This window comes from Oenanthe melanoleuca, chromosome 7 (assembly GCF_029582105.1).
Source record: "Oenanthe melanoleuca isolate GR-GAL-2019-014 chromosome 7, OMel1.0, whole genome shotgun sequence".
In the NCBI taxonomy this organism is placed as follows: domain Eukaryota; kingdom Metazoa; phylum Chordata; class Aves; order Passeriformes; family Muscicapidae; genus Oenanthe; species Oenanthe melanoleuca.
Genome location: NC_079341.1, coordinates 21,814,728 through 21,830,115, shown reverse-complemented (window position 1 = coordinate 21,830,115; position 15,388 = coordinate 21,814,728). Strand labels below are relative to the sequence as shown.

Here is a 15,388-nt window from a genome sequence, read left to right as displayed (position 1 = left end):
CCCGCGGGGCGGCGCTGTGCCCGGTCCCGCCCCGTGACGCCCCGCCGGAAGCGGGCGCGGCGGGGCCGCCGGTGCCGGTGGCGACCGTGCCGCCATGGAGTTCCCGGACCTGGGCGCGCACTGCTCCTGGCCCGCCTGCCAGCGCCTGGGTGAGCGCCGGGGGTACCGGGGAGGGGGCACGGCGAGCCGGCCGCGGGCCTGGGCGGCACGGGCCGGGCGGCTCGGCCTGCGGGGAGGGGGGGCGGCGGGGCGGCCGCTCGGTAGCGGGGCTGAAGGGCGGGCCGTGTCGCCCGTGCTGCCCTTGGCGGAGGGGTCCCTGGCCCTCCCCGCTGCCCGCGGGCACCCCGCTGGCCGGGGCTGGCTGTCCGTACCGCTGTCCGGGTTCGCGGCGCTACCCGGGCGGGCAGCGGCTCTTGCCCGGGGATGGCGGGCAGGGCCCGGGCAGCACCCCCGCTGCCGGGCCTCCGTGCTGCAGGCTGGGGCGCCGCACGCGGCGGGGCCGCTGGGACCCGGCCGTACCCCGGCTATCCCGGTGGGCGAAACCCCTGGCGGCTGTGGCAGCATCACTTCCCACCGGTTTGAGGCCGGCAGTCCTTGGGGAGCTCGGAGTGATTCAGGGTGCCGCTCCTGATCTCGGGGCGGCTCGTTTTGAGGAGGAGCCCTGGGTATTTCTGAAGACGTGGCTATGGACCTGCAGCCCTTTTGCTTTTGTGCTGGGGGATAAGAAGTGCGGCTTTGCCACGGTCACTGCTGTGCCTTCGGGAAGTCTGGGAGGCCCCCAGACTGCGGGTGAGCAATGCTGATCTCCATGCTTTCTGCCCATGCCATATCCTGCTCCTAGACTTCCTTCCCCTGAAGTGCGATGCCTGCGAGCAGATCTTTTGCACAGACCACATCGCTTATGCCCAGCACGATTGCACCTCTGCCTACAAGAAGGTAAGTGTGGAGAGCAGATCTTATCCATCGATCCTCCTGCATGGAGCTGCTGAGCTTTTCTAGCCACCAATTATAATAATCTCTGGTGACTTTGGTTGCTTGAGCAGTGCCCCTTGGGATGTGTACTGAGTCTGAAGATGTACCTAAAAGCCAGGATCTGCATCTCAGTGCCACAAACATCTAGTCCCCCTTGGGATTTGTACTAAGTGTGAAGATGTACCTGAAAGCCAGTATCTGCATCTCAGTGCCACAAACATCCAGCCCTCTCTCTCCCACTGGGTGAAGTGGTTTGGGCATCTCCCAGCCATATCATCTTCCCAGAGTGTATCTGTGCCTCTGCTGTACAAGCTGGTTGGAGGGTCATGAGCAGGATCTCAAACTGCAGCTGAAGTTGTGGAAGTCATGGTAGGCAGGTCCTGAAAGGGAGAGAGGTGACTGTGCAGCACTCAAGGTTGCCCAGCTCCCTTTTGTTGTCTCTGCAGGATGTGCAGGTCCCAGTATGTCCCCTCTGCAACACCCCAGTCCCTGTGAGGCGGGGGGAGATGCCTGATGTTGTGGTGGGTGAGCACATTGACCGTGACTGCAAGTCTGACCCTGCACAACGCAAGCGCAAGGTAGGTACTGTGTGGCTCTGCCAGCTCTCTGAGCCTGGGCATGGGATGAAAACAACACAGATTCAGCCCTGCCTGGTGCTCACTGTGGCACAGGCTGAAGGCAGGGAGGGTTGGTGAGCTGGAGGTGTGCACATCTGCATGGCTTTGTGGAGGTAGTCTGGGAGCAAGGTGGTAATGGAGTGGGGCTGGGCAGCCACCTGGGACATAAGGATGGGAAACTGCATGCTGCTATCATGAAAATGCAATCTCAATTAGCTACCCCATCTTGCCAGGAGATAAAATTGCTGCAGGGAGTTAGCCATACAGGAACCCAGCCCAGCAGCAGCTGGAATCCCCTGGGCTTTCCCCATTGCACTGGCATGGAAGGCAGGAGTTCCTGGGCAAGGCACTTTCTCCTGCTGTGTATTCTGTGGTTTTGAAGACTCTTGTATATGGATACTAAAGCACCAGTGAATTACGAATGAACTATCTAAAGAAATTATTCAGAGACATCTAAAGAAAGTAGTTAGAGACAAATTTCAGAGCATTGCACAAGATACACTGGTGGGGAAGGCTGGTCAACGCCCAGGGCCTGGCATGGAGAGAAGGGACAGCTCTAGCCCCACAGCTGGGGCTCCTTTTCACCACTGTTGTGTCATCTTTCAGATCTTCACCAACAAGTGTTTGAAGCCTGGCTGCAAGCAGAAGGAGATGATGAAGGTGATCTGTGACCAGTGCCACAAGAACTACTGCCTCAAGCACCGGCACCCCCTGGACCATGACTGCAGTGGTGCAGGGCATCCCCTTTCCAAAGCAGGGTGAGGGTCTGAAAACAGACAGGCTGGGAAGGGTGGGGCTGTGTTTGCCATATGGGTGACAGGGAAGAAGCCCAGCTCCTCCTGACTTATTGTCTGGTATTGCTGCATTCTCATACTCCCTGCCCTGTGTGCCAGGGTGTCAACCTGTAGCACCAAGCACACCAGTATGCACAGTCTCTCCTGCAGCAAGAGCTGTCAGTACAGCCTGCTGACTGCTTTGCTCTTGCTTCTTTCCCCAGCCCCTTATTCTGTAAGCCAGTGGTTTCTGCCTGTCCTGGTACAGGGTTTCAGGGAGAGAAACTCTTGGGAATAACAGCCACAACATGGGAGGAAGAGGAGCCAAGGAGGTGTCTTGCTTATCCAGCTTGTTATCCCAAGGTGTTCAATGCCTAGGAATTGCTCATGCTGGTAAAACAGTTTCTCACAGGTGTCCTATATATCCTAGGCATGCTGCAGTTACCAGAGCCCAGGCATCCTCCTCCAAAATAGTCACTGCATCAAGCAGCGGAGCTGCTCGGCCAGCAGACAGCTCCTCTTCTCCAGCCTGTGCCAGGTAAGGTGATGGACTGACTTGTAATTCTGAGGTGGGCATGACCAGGCTCAGCTTGGCTCTCTGTGGAATGCCAGAGTAACAGCTCCCTTCTTCTTGTGCCTCAGCAGGACTGATAGGGCTCCATGCCTTGACAATAATGCAGCTTTTCTTCTGCTTGCAGGGGAGGCAGAGCAGCTGCATCACAGGCTCGCAGCACCTCCCCTCCAGCTGTCATGCTGCAGAATGGGCTGGTGAGTGGCTTGGCCTGGCATTTGGGGTGGTTTCTGTGCCCTCTAGGCAAGTGACTGTAACAATGCAAAATGCTTTCTAACCCATGCTCTGTAGGTGACTGTGCTCCTAGCTGGGCCTTCCCTGGCAGACAGTGATCCTGAATGTTCTGTGGGAAATCAGAGCTTGCTCTGGTGCCTGCGAATGACAGCTTAGCTTTCCCCAAAGAGACAAAGTGCACCGGCCATTTTCTTTGGGTATTGTACAAGCAAAGTCTGGAGGAGACTGGAAGTTGCTTTCCACTGGTATTCTTGGCATACTTCTGCATTAGCAAGCATGAATGTGTCCCCTTGGGCAGGGGGAGAGCACTGCCAGTCTGTCCAGAGCACCCAGAGCCTTGGGTGTGTCTGGCCTCCTGGGGAGAGATTTACCCACCCTTGGCCAGGAAAGACTGTACCTGCCACTTGTGCTTCAGGGCTGCTTCCTGCCCCCCCACCCTGGCCCAGCTGGTGACGAGGTGCTTTGTTTCAGAGTGAGGAAGAGGCACTGCAGCGAGCTCTGGAGATGTCCCTGGCAGAGTCAGCACGCAGCTCAGCACAGCCACCCAGGTACAGCCCCAAAACACGTGGTGTGATGTGGTACTCAGTGTGAAAGGTGCCTGAGGAAACATCATGTGACTCTGGGATAACATTCCTCTCAGCACGTGTTTCCATATGATGCCTATCTGTGACTGTCAGGGGAAAATAGGAAGAGTCCAGAGCCAAAAGGGAACTCTGATTTGCTGAACATGCCCTCAGCCCTAGGGGTGCTGGTAGGGGACAGTGACTGACACACAGAGTAGGGCAAACCATTGTCTGACCACTTGTCAGCTAATGGATTTGGCTGGAGAGTGATAGGTGGAGTAAGAGTGCTAATGGAGGACACCCAGGAGCTCATGTCCCCAGGCCCAGTGCCCAGTGCTGCTAAAAGCACAGTTTTACAGACTGGACTTAACATGGCTCTCCTTTGCCCAGATTTCTGGCTGCCAGCCCCAGCTGGATCCTTTGCTCCCTCCCCAGCCCCATGCCTGTTATCCTCCCTGCCCTAAGATATGCTGGGGGGTTGCAGTGAGATGCTGAAAGCCAGAAGGGCTTTGAGCACTCAGCCTGTGAGCCTGAGGGAGGCTGAGGCACACAATGCACCACTGTCCCAGCAGCACGCAGGAGGAGGAGGATCTGGCACTGGCCCAGGCACTGTCAGCGAGCGAAGCCGAGTACCAGAAGTCACAGCGGCAGGTGAGTGAGGTTGGCTATGGGCTCTGCTTTGTCTCATGGGATTGATCCCCTTCATGGGGTTAAGCCCCCTCATGTGTGAGGGAGGGGGCTTCCCTGGGTTCTGCTTACTCTGGCCTCTCACCAGGAGGGCAGCCCAGCCTGGGGCAGTGGCATCATCACTGCTTTGGGAACTTGAGCACTGGGTGTGCCCTCTTGTAGAAGAGAGGAAGAAGCCTGCTTGCCCTTGCTCACTGTGCTTCTTTCTGTTCCAGGCACATGGTTCAAAGCCATCAAACTGCAGCATGTCGTAGGCACGTGAGGCGGCGTGTACCAGTGGACATAGGATCCTGCTTGTGACCCAAGGAGTGGCTCTGGCCTCCGATGTGGATGCCATGGAGCTCTGGCCTGGACACTGGTACCAAGAGCCCCTTGCCAAGGACAGTTCATCTCCCTAGGAGCTGTAAGCCACCAAATATACACTGACACCTCAGCCCTAGTACCTATATAAAATTAGTGCAGCAAATTGCTGATGGTCCTGGGAAGGTTAAGACTGGACAGGACGGGGCTGAGTACACACTGACCAAAGCAAGCAGCAGCCCAGGATCTGCACTTACCCACAGTTGCCACAGCCATGTCCCAACACTACTGGGACTGTGGGGTGAGGGCAGGGCTGTGTGGGGACATCTCCGCATGCTCAGACATACAGCTGGGATGTGTCTGTCTTCTCTAGTGGGGGGCTGGATTCCATGCTCTGGGGAGGGCCATGCCAGCCCCTCAGCAAAGAGCAAATGTGGCTGGGATGGTCTTTTGCCTGGGCATGGCACAGCTGAATGTGCAGCCTCCCAGCAGCATGAAGGCAGCCCCTTCCCCACTCCCCACACCCTCCCTGCTGTTTGCATGCACAAGAGCATGTTAGGCCTTACCCTGCTCGGCTGGGGCATAAGGCCTCTCTGAGACTGAATGGAGCTGCATTTCCTGGTTTAATATAATAAGTAACTTCGGCAGTGACTTGATTGCCAGCGTCACTCACATGGGATGGTTGCAGCTGCCTTCCTGCTGTTGGGCTGCTCTTTGCTGCCCTAAACTTAAACAGGGCCCTGTTTAAATGCTGCTGGGGTAGGAATGCCTCGCTTCTTCCAGTTGTGTTGCTGAGGATCCCCTCCTGCATAGCAATAGCACAGAACCTCTCCTTACAAACAAAGCCCTGAGCCTAGAGCCTGGTTGAATGGGGGGGATTTGTCCTGATGGCTTCTTGCAGGGGGTCTGCAGCCATACAGGATGGACTGTCCTCTGAGCAGCTGAGGGAGGGGGGTTCAGGCTGGGTCTGGGGAATGCTGAGACTTATAAAAGTGCTGCTTGGCAGAAAATAAAAGCATAGCACTAGGTACAGAGGTACCTGAGGGAGCAGTCACTTGGTGTCTAGCTGAAAGTGCACATCTCTGTGGATAGTAGTTGAAGTGGGGGAGGGTACATAGAGGTGAGGGGATACCAGTTGCCCTGCTCTTCCATTGCTGTTGGAGTGCAGCCCCCTGCCAAGCTTAGCCCTTTGTGTGGGGATTGGGCAGGTGCTGACAGCCTGCTCAACCCCTTGCCCACCTAAGCCTAAGGAGCTCAGCCTTGTGGCAGAGCTTCCAGTTTACGCAAGGGCACAGGCACTAACCCTGCCTGCCCCTGCCAAGAGGCGTGTACCCTGCCCAGAGCACACAGGCAGGAAAGGACCTGGTTTAAGAAACTACACAACAGCAAAATGTACAACATATACAAATTTAGTGGAGTGTCCATCCAAGCCCCTGCAGCTCTAGGGCAGGCAGGGCCTCTGCCTGCAGCCAGCAAAAGACTCCCAGGCAGTGTGGGGGCCTGGGCCCAAGTCAGTGTCACAGCAGAACTCCTGGTCATGTTCATGATATTTTCTTGCTTCTCTGGGGCTTCTCAGCGTGGTGCTCTTTGCTCTCGCCCTCCTCTCCGGTCTGCTGCTGCAGCCACATGCCAGCATACACGCCACCCTTCTGCAGCAGCTCCTCATGCCTGGGAGGAGAGTGGAGGCATGCTGGTCCCAGAGCCAGGGAGGGGTTCCCCTCCCCCAGCCCTCCCCTTGTGCTCACCTCCCTCGCTCCACAATGTGCCCATCCTTAAGCACCAAGATCTGGTCTGCACCTACCACAGTGGAGAGCCTGCAGGGAAAACCAGGTGTTACCTTGACATGGGGGGAGAGGCTTCCTGAGGGTTTGCATGGTGTCAGAAGATTCAATCCCAGGAATTCTCACCTCCTGAGTAGGGTGCAGGTCTGTGTGCCCCTCTGTGGGGGATCTGGCCAGCACCTCCCAGATGAGCCCTTTTCCCTTATCCCTACCTGTGTGCAACAACGATGGTGGTGCGGTGGGCGCAGACCTTGGCCAGAGAAGCCTGGATGTTCCTCTCAGTCTCTGTGTCAAGTGAAGATGTGGCCTGCAAGGGCAGACACAGCATGGGGAAGGGACAGAGGTAGTATGGCAGCTGCTGGGCATGGGACTGCTGCAGAGCTGGTTAAGGCTGGGCTGGGGCCACTGCTGTTACCTCATCCAGCAGGATGATGTGGGGACCCTTCAGGATGGTGCGTGCGATGGCGACGCGCTGCTTCTCACCCCCGCTCAGCTTCAGCCCCCGCTCTCCCACCTGGGTGTTGTATCCTGCAGGCACCAGAGCAGAAACATGATGTGCTGGTGCCCTCTGAAATGGAGATGGGGACCTGCTGCCCTGGGAGGCCCTGCTGTGACCACACAGCCACGTGGTGGAGCCACAGCTCATCCCTGTCCAGGGACTGATCTAGCCCTGGAAAGAAGGCAGGGAAAGGCAAAGCAAGACAGAGAGTCATGCAGGTCTCCCTGTGGGAGATGTCACCCTAGGATACCTGTGAGGGCAGCTAGAAGATCTTAGGGGACCATGGAATGGCGGGAACTGCAGGGGTCTCACCATCAGGAAAAGAAAGGATGCGGTCGTGGATGTCAGCAGCCCGGGCTGCCTCCTGTATCTCTTGGTCAGTGGCTGGGATCCGTCCATAGCGGATATTGTTGGCGATGGTGTCATTGAAGAGCACCGTGTCCTGGGGCACCACCCCAATGTGAGCACGCAGCGAAGCCTGCTTCACCTGGGAGGGAGAGGAGAGAGCTCAGGTAGACCCATACCCAATGCAAAGATCCCTCCAAAACCTGATCTGACCCTCAGCCATGAGCCCCGTTCCTTGCAAGCTATGTGCTGTAGGCTCACCCTGCACCACAGGTATCTCCACTCTGCAGGGGGGGCTCTGACTAGTGCCCTAGTCCTTCCCAGGGAGCCTTGGTCAGTACCCAGCATTTCAGCCTGGGGTCCCAGAGTCACACCATTCTGCCATTTCTAGCACAGCCATTGGCCTGCAAAGGGGCTGTGGGGGCTGTGAGCTCACCCCTGCCCTGGGGAGGTGCTGGTGCCTGCACTGAGCCGTGCTGCGAGGCCCAGATAAACTGGCGTGTCCCCCCTGGTCCTTGGAGGCCCTCCCCCCTCACCTGGGAGATGTCCTGCCCATCAATGCGGATGCAGCCACCCTGTACATCGTAGAAGCGGAAGAGCAGACGGATGATGGTGCTCTTTCCAGAGCCTGAAGGTCCCACCTGCACACAAAGGAAAAGGAACTTGGAGACGACAAATTCCCAGCTGCTGGTGATTAGGGGCTGGACAGGAAAGAACTGGCCCTGCTGGGGGGCTGTCCTTCCCACCTTCATATTTTCCAGCCTCTCTAACCCCATCCTTCCCTCCCACAGTGAACTCACACTCCAAGTCCCACTCTCACCAGAGCCAGCGTCTGCCCAGGCATCACAGAGAAAGAGATGTCCTGCAGGATTTCCTTCCTGGAAGAGGGATATGGAGAGGGGCTCAGGGCCACTCCATGGCCCCACATTCCTGTGCCAGGTCCTATAGCAGGTCCCACCCTGTGCCCAGTACCCCATACCCATCCACGTAGCTGAAGTGCACGTTCTCAAACTCAATCTGCCCACCCTCCAAGCGCAGGTCACTGGCATTCACCACATCCTTCACCTGTCAAAGTAGAGGTGCAGGCTCAGAGCCTGCCTATCCCTAGGGCAGGACCATGGGTCAAACAAGGGAACGAGGTCCAGAAAAGGTGGTACCCACCTCCTGCTCCTCATGGAAGAGCTCAAACATGTTTTCCATGTCCACAAAGGAATTCTGGATAATCCTGTAGAGGGCAAAGACCAGAGAAAAGGGTTTGGAGGAACACATACCAAACCAGTCACCCACGGACAGGAGGACCCAGGAACCTCACAGCTCCCCAGCATTACCTATAGTAAGTGCCGAACCAGTTGAGTGGTGTGTAGAGCTGGATTATGTAGGTGCCAAAGAGAACAAAATCCCCCACCTAGAAGGGATAGGGTGTAGAGATTTGTAGCCACCAGCCCCAGGGCCCCACCTCAGCAGGGGTCTGCACAGGCTGGCACCAGCCTTACCTGCAGCTTGTTTTCAGTGACAAAGTAGGCACAGAGCAGGGACCCGGCCAGCAGCCCTAGGCCAATGACCAGGTTCTGGGTCTGGTTGAGGAGGCCCAGCGAGGCACTGACCTTCCACTCTGAGACCTGGAAGAGACAAAGTCCTGTGGGATGCTGCTGCCTTCAAACCATACCCATGATCATCTCCATCATCGTTTGGCTTCTTCCCCCTTGAGCACCCGAAGGTGCTCAGCACCCCATACCTGGTACTTGACAATGGCATCGTTAAAGCGGTTCACCTCATAGCTCTCTGCATTGTAGTACTTCACCTACAGGAGCAGAGCTGGTATCAGCACCCAAGCAGTCCTCAGTGAGCCCCCCCAGCTCCTACAGTACCGTCTCAAAATTCAGGAGCGAGTCCACAGCCCTGGACTTGGCCTCGTTGTCCCGTGTGTTCATGTCCCGACGGAACTTGGTTCTCCATTCAGTGATGAAGATGGTCAGAGCTGTGGACAGGAGGAAGCTGCATTGGGAGGCTCCTGCCACCCCACAGCCTGGCAGCCCTGCACCCTGACTCCCCCCACTCACTCAGGTACAGGCTCATACACACGAAGATGATGAGGCCAAACCAAGCGCTGAAGACCGAGGTGAAGTAAACCATGCTGATGACAATATCCGCAATGGTGGGGACAATGCTGAAGACGATGTAGCTGGGGGGTGGGAGGGGAGAAGGGGCATCAGTCCAGCTCCGTGGGGCTGCCTGGCCAACCCCCACCCACCACAGGCACACTCTGACCTGAGCAGGCTGTTGATGCTGCTGGTGCCCCGGTCCACACTACGCAGCACATCACCAGTGCGACGGCCCAGGTGCCAGCGCAGGGACAGCCCGTGCAGGTGGGCAAAGAGCTGCACCTGCACCTCCCGGTTGGTGAACTGCTGCACCCACACCCACAGGAAGGTGCGCAGGTTGCTCACAAAGCCAGTGGAGCCTGCAGGGCAACATGGAAAGGTCAACTGAGATCAGCCCACTGGGGCATGCAGAAGACTTCCAAAAGTCCAGCTGGGAAAGAGGGTTTTGGGATGAAGCCCACTCATTCTCCCTAACCTGGGACCAGCCCTGGTTGCTGATTCCAAGAGAGCAGCAGTGATGGGGCATACGGGCTTCCCTGGCTACCCCAGCACTGGTAAGATGTGCCCAATGTCATCTCTCGTCAAGTACCCCATCCTTCCCAATGGTCCTTACCAGCACCTCCACCTTGCAGGAACTTCAATCCCACATAGCTGCAGACAGTCCAGGCCAGGGTGTGCCAGGGAGCGCCCGCTGTCAGCTCATTCACTGTGGGAAGTGTGCCAAGGGTCAGGATGGAGGAACGAGGAGCATCCCAGGGTACCTGTGGGAACCAGCCCCAGCAGCCAGTGCTGGACCCTAACCCCAGGACTCTGCTCCTGCCAAACCCCTGCAGTCTTCCAGGTCACTTCAACCCCCCCCAACATTTGGTGAGACTGTGGCAAGCCTCACACACCAAGCCCCAGGTGCCTCACCAATGTTCTTGTAGTAGATAGGGACGAAGACATTGATGGCCCGCTCCAGCCCCATGAGTGCCATGCAGAACAGCACTAGCCCCTGCAGCAGGTGGTTGCCCCTCGGCCACATGTATGGCACCAGCAGATTCAGCTTCCTCCAGAAATCCTTCCAGGTGGAGGTGGTCCTGCTGGTATCAGTCAGGAGTGGCTGGTGGAGAGCACACCAAGGAGTCATTGCCCTGGTACCCCAATCCAGATGGCAATGACCCTGGGCAACACCCCAAGAAAATCAGCCCCACTCCAGAGTGCCCACTCCATCCTCCAAATAGGGCTGCATCCTAGTGACAGCAAGCAGGGAGCTTGGACAGCCCTAAACCTTGTTCCTCCCACATCTCCTGGAGATGCTGATCCCAGGGCAGCTGTATTCCCATTTTATTCCCAGCTCCTTCCTGACTATATCATAAGATTGCTTCAGTCCCAGGACTCACCTGGCTGTTTTCCACATCCCGTTCCTCCTCATTGATAAGCAGCATGTAGGGCTTGTGGGGCAGCCCCGGGGCCTTCATGCCCAGGATGAAGAGCATGAATGTGCAGATGTAACGCAACAGCCAGAAGCCAAACTGCACCTAAATGGAGAGTGAGAGTTCAGCATCTCAGCTGGCCCTCAGCACAACCTTGAGCATGGGATGGATATGATCTGAGAGAGACAATGAGCAGAGGGTGATGAGGTGCAGTGTGCCAGGGGACACCCCCATGCAGCTCAGTGCGAGTCCCTGGTTGAGCACAGCACCTCCAGCACCACCCCCACCTCATCTGGCTCCATGCCCTCTGGCTCAAGGTGCACCTACCCTAAGGGGTGCACGGGAGCAAAGGGCTGTGGGAAGCAGGGAAACACTCCTACTTATGCACCTGGGTCTGGGCTGGGCAGAAGAAGGACCTGAGCTGGGTGGGGGAACAGAGAGATGTGTGATAGCTGGGCTTGGGACTGGAATATCTGGCAGATGTGTGGGTGCAACCCAGGACTGTTTACACCCTGGGCATGGCAGGTCATTACATGAATACTCCATCCCTACACCATGATGATGCTGTCCCTACCACCCCCAAAAGTGCCTCGTCCCCTTTCCCTGGCCACAGACCCCCAGCCTACCTTCTGGTTGGTGTCCTCCAGTGCCCACCACCACAGAGGGCTCCTCCAGCACACGAGGGTCAGGTTCTCAGCAGCAAAGGCCAGTGCCCAAAAGAGGAGGAGAACAGTGCCATGGCCCCGTGTTCGGTCATAGGCCAGCACCCGGGTATGCTCCAGCTGCAGGAGGGCAATGGCACAGCCCCAGCTGAGGGCCCAGAGGCAGGCATGCAGCAACATATACCCATAGAGCTGTCTCAGCCCCACTCCTTGCCACAGCAGCCCACCAAAGGGCTGCAGGGCCAGGAACAGGGACAGCAGAACTTGGCCACGGTAGAGGCGAGAGCGGGGAATGTACTTGGGCTCCATGGCACGGCTGAAGCGGGCATAGCAGGCATACTGCAGGGCACCCAGCAACAGGCAGACACTCAGCAGCACGGATGGCACCAGCGTGAAGAAGAAGCAGGGCTGGAAGCCCTGCTGGACCCAGGCCTGGGTGATGGAGTTGTTGCCCTCACAGAAGCTCCCCAGCACGGCCATCCTGCAGGTCACCCACTGTGGAGAGAAGAGAGCCCAAGGCAAGGTTTCAGGACGGGCTGTGGTACCAGCTGCACACAGGGACTCACAGTGCGGGTATGGCCAAGCAGTAAGGGCCCTAACAGGGCAGGGGCAAGTACTGCTGGACATAGACACACAGGAGCCACTGCATGCAGCACACACAGAGCAGTGCTTGCAAGCAGGGCCAGCTTTGCAAGGGGATGGCCATGAGCAGCACATTGTGCTCCGTGTTCTGGACGGGGGCACATTAGACTGGGCCCCCAGAGTCACCCGGGCCCCTGAGGATACCCTCGGACATGAGCGGGAGCCGCAGGGACAGGAAGGCAGAGTGAAGCTGGGACCGGTTAGTGGGAGGGAGCAACGGGGGTGATGCGGCGGGAGAGGCGGGGGTGGGAGAGCGGGCGGGGATACGGAGGATGCTCGGGGAACCGCGGGGCCGTGCGGAGGAGAGGCAAGGGCAAAGATAGGGACACGCCGGGGAAACAGCCGTAGAGGGCAAGGCAGAGGCCGCGCCGGGTGAACGGCCGGGCGGTGCCGGCGCCGCCGGGCCCGGGACAGGCGGCCGTGCCCCGCCGCCGCGGTGCCTGCCCTGCCGCCCGCCGCTCGGCCCCGCCGCGCCGCTCACCTGCCCCGGGCCGCCGGCCTTGGCCCGCTCCGGGCTCCGCGCCGCCGCTGCCAGCCGGGCCCCAGCGCCGCTCCGCCCCGCCCCGCCCCGCTCCCCGCCCCGCGCCGGCACCGCCGGCTCTGCCCGCCCGCCTCCCTCCCGGCACCGGCACTGCAGCCCCGCCGTGTGCCGCCTCCCCGGGCTCCGTTGCCCAGCCCCGGGCGGCACGGACCTCCCCCGGCGCCGGGGATGGGCAGGGGTCGGTGCCGGGGGACGCGCTCCCGGCCCGGTGGCCTCGGAGGGTCTCCGCCCCGCTGTCGCTTATCGCCGCCGGCAGTCCGGCCCTGCGGAGCCGCGATAGCCGCTGCAGCCCCTGCGGGGCCTCCCGCCAGAGGTCAGGCAGGACGGGGCACTGCCTTCACAGGGATAAATATAGCCCCTGCCTCCTCCCGCGCTGCTGCTGGGAGCTGAGTGCCGCAGGTGCAGCCGGCAGGCTCCTCCCAGCCTGATGCTGCCATCGCAGGCCAGGCCCCGGTGGGCTGCACGGTACCACAGAGCGAAGGGAGACTCAGACGCAGGCAGGGATGATACACCCCATCTTTATTAGACGGCTATACAGCTGTACAGCGGGGGGAAGGGGGTATGATACCGCACTCCCCAGGGACCCCCGTGCCCGCACATCTCAGGAGGAGATGAGAAAGTGGCTCGCCATGCACATGGGACACTGACGACACAAGCAAAACATGCGGCAAAGACTTGGGCCTGCTATGCCTGGCCTCTCCCTCCTGCCAGCCCAGGGAAAGATCCCGAGTTTCCCCTCGCCCCAGGGCAGTCTCCAGTCGTTCAGCTGTACAGACCAGCAGCAACTCCATTACGAAGTCCAGATGCAGTGTCCCATAGGCCCAGAGAGGGGAGGCAGCAGCCTGGGCACCAAGAGAAGCCATCGGAATATCTGGATTTCAAGGAGATTTGCTTTCTGCTTTCTTTCACCAAGCCATGACAGCCCCAAGCTGAAGCTGCTGTGGAGAGGTTGCAGCCACTTCTCCATGGAAGGACCCCCGCAGCACCCAGGTCCACAGAATCCTGACCCCAGCACCAAAGAGCTGATCCCCACCCTGAGCTCTCCTGTTTGATCTCATACAGACCCCAGAGCAGTCGTAGCTCCAGCCCTGCCCAGCCCTCCCTGTGGCAACAAGGAGCCTGCTACCCAAAGAGCCTGCCCCTGTGCAAGCCTCCTGGCCCTGCTCATGCCCAGGCTACCTGCATGCAGAAGTGCTGGCAGCAGGCTCAAAGGGCAGAGGGCAATAACCTTGGCAGAAGAGGGATAGCCCTGGACTCCAGAGAGAGCAGAGGATGTGCAGTGCTCGCAGAAGGCATGGGAAAAGCAAGCAGCCCCTGCCAGAGGCAAGGGGAATGGAAAGTAAGTCGTGGGTAGGAGTTAGCTGGGATGCAATTCCCCAGATGCTGCAAAGAGAAAAGAGGGAAAACAGAAGGATGGTGGGAAGGTCTTGTGTGAGGCCATATTGCACAGCTGGGATCCTGATTCCACACCACCATCCCAATCCTGGGCTGAGGTGTCCCTCTCCCTTCTGGGTTTAGGATGACCCTCCTTGCTCTGCCAGGCACGAGACAGCTGCATGGTATATGGTCTCCAGAGCAGCTGAAACCATGTTGTAAGTGAAAGGAGGGTTTCAGGAGGAAAGGAGGAGCTGGGAACCTCTGGGCAAGATTCGAGATGAACCAAAGCCTTTGCTGGGGAAGAGGAAACAGTTCCACAGGAACAGCTGCATTTCAGGTTGAGCTCTGAGGGGGCTGTGAGCACTCCTGTAAGATGCTGGGCTGCTCCACTCTGAGGTCCCTTTAGCACTGCAGGAGGGCCCACTAGTAGCCCACATTCCATGGGTGCCATACATGGGGAGGATGCTGGTGTCCCAGCACAGAGGCATCACTCCAATGATTCTTTCTTGCATGCAGAGAATAAGCCAGCTGTCATGAGGCAGGGAAGAGCTGCAGCATCCCTGGATCAAACCAGAGCTGTTCCCAAGAGCTCTATATCCCACCTGTACTCACACCAGCAGTTGCCACCAGGGCCCATCCCTCCTCAGGGTGCTAGGACAGAGGGGCGGGTGACTGCCCCACTGTTGTCCTGCTCTGGGCTGAGAGGCATGACACTGATCCTCTCTGGGAGGACTAACATGGTCCTAGGCACGTTCTCAGGGTTGCAGGCAGGGCAGTGTGGTGCTACAGGCTGAGCTAGACCACCCTGAACAACTCCTGCCCTCATTTTGGTGGCAGATCCCAGCTTCAGGTGCACATTTGGATGGAGCTGATGCCATCTCACATCCCTCTGAAGAACAGCTGCTGCTGCCACCTCCAAACCAGTCCACCAGCAGCTCCTCACTGCTAGTCCTGTCATGTCAGCTTCCACAGGCTCTGCAGAGATCCTCTGACACGGACGACACAGATGTGAACACAGACACAGGTATGTACTCACACACGCATTCACCCCACAAGTCAGAGTGGCATTGACTTGACACATGGCTGGACACAATGTGCCACAGCAAAGACGCTGGCCTGGCAGTTTTGTCTCTTCGGCAATTGATGGCAACAAAATGTCCACTCAGGACAGGAGAAGAATCAAGCCGATGCCACATCCTGCTGTCCAGGTGGCTCCCAATCTACAAGCCCCATGAGATCCCCAGTCTACCAGGCTATACCTGCAAGACAGAGAGAGAATGTGGCACCTACTGCGACCAGCTGCCAGC

The 15,388-nt window shown here is 58.4% G+C and overlaps 3 protein-coding genes across 6 annotated transcripts in view; 1 reads left to right on the top strand and 2 right to left on the bottom strand.

Moving 5' to 3' along the window:
• The first annotated feature begins 1 nt into the window (after window position 1).
• Window positions 2–5,771, top strand: ZFAND2B (zinc finger AN1-type containing 2B). 4 transcript variants are annotated; one of them, XM_056495888.1, is made up of 9 exons: window positions 2–149; window positions 842–936; window positions 1,419–1,550; window positions 2,196–2,347; window positions 2,793–2,900; window positions 3,061–3,130; window positions 3,639–3,715; window positions 4,303–4,381; window positions 4,633–5,771. In XM_056495888.1, exons 1-9 carry the CDS (start codon window positions 95–97, stop codon window positions 4,669–4,671), a joined length of 807 nt encoding a protein of 268 aa, XP_056351863.1. In that variant the 5' UTR covers window positions 2–94; the 3' UTR covers window positions 4,672–5,771. The 4 variants fall into 4 exon arrangements, with proteins under 4 accessions (XP_056351863.1, XP_056351865.1, XP_056351862.1 ...); XM_056495887.1 differs by having other exon boundaries at window positions 16–149; window positions 4,300–4,381; XM_056495890.1 differs by lacking the exon at window positions 3,061–3,130 and having other exon boundaries at window positions 14–149.
• A 339-nt stretch (window positions 5,772–6,110) lies between these two features.
• ABCB6 (ATP binding cassette subfamily B member 6 (Langereis blood group)) lies at window positions 6,111–12,715 on the bottom strand. The gene is made up of 20 exons (XM_056495880.1): window positions 12,645–12,715; window positions 11,486–12,016; window positions 10,827–10,964; window positions 10,357–10,546; window positions 10,058–10,150; window positions 9,611–9,803; window positions 9,403–9,524; window positions 9,211–9,320; window positions 9,078–9,143; window positions 8,836–8,961; window positions 8,671–8,747; window positions 8,504–8,567; window positions 8,322–8,407; window positions 8,163–8,220; window positions 7,879–7,983; window positions 7,310–7,484; window positions 6,914–7,026; window positions 6,711–6,805; window positions 6,463–6,531; window positions 6,111–6,385 (listed from the first exon to the last, which is right to left on the bottom strand). Exons 2-20 carry the CDS (start codon window positions 11,999–12,001, stop codon window positions 6,259–6,261), a joined length of 2,523 nt encoding a protein of 840 aa, XP_056351855.1. The 5' UTR covers window positions 12,002–12,016; window positions 12,645–12,715; the 3' UTR covers window positions 6,111–6,258.
• Window positions 12,716–13,206: 491 nt separating this feature from the next.
• ATG9A (autophagy related 9A) overlaps window positions 13,207–15,388 on the bottom strand; it is a 62,673-nt gene continuing 60,491 nt past the window's right edge. The window contains exon 15 of the mRNA XM_056495857.1: window positions 13,207–15,340. Coding sequence (XP_056351832.1) covers window positions 15,335–15,340 — 6 coding nt within the window. The 3' untranslated portion in view covers window positions 13,207–15,334. The remainder of the gene's footprint in view (window positions 15,341–15,388) is intronic.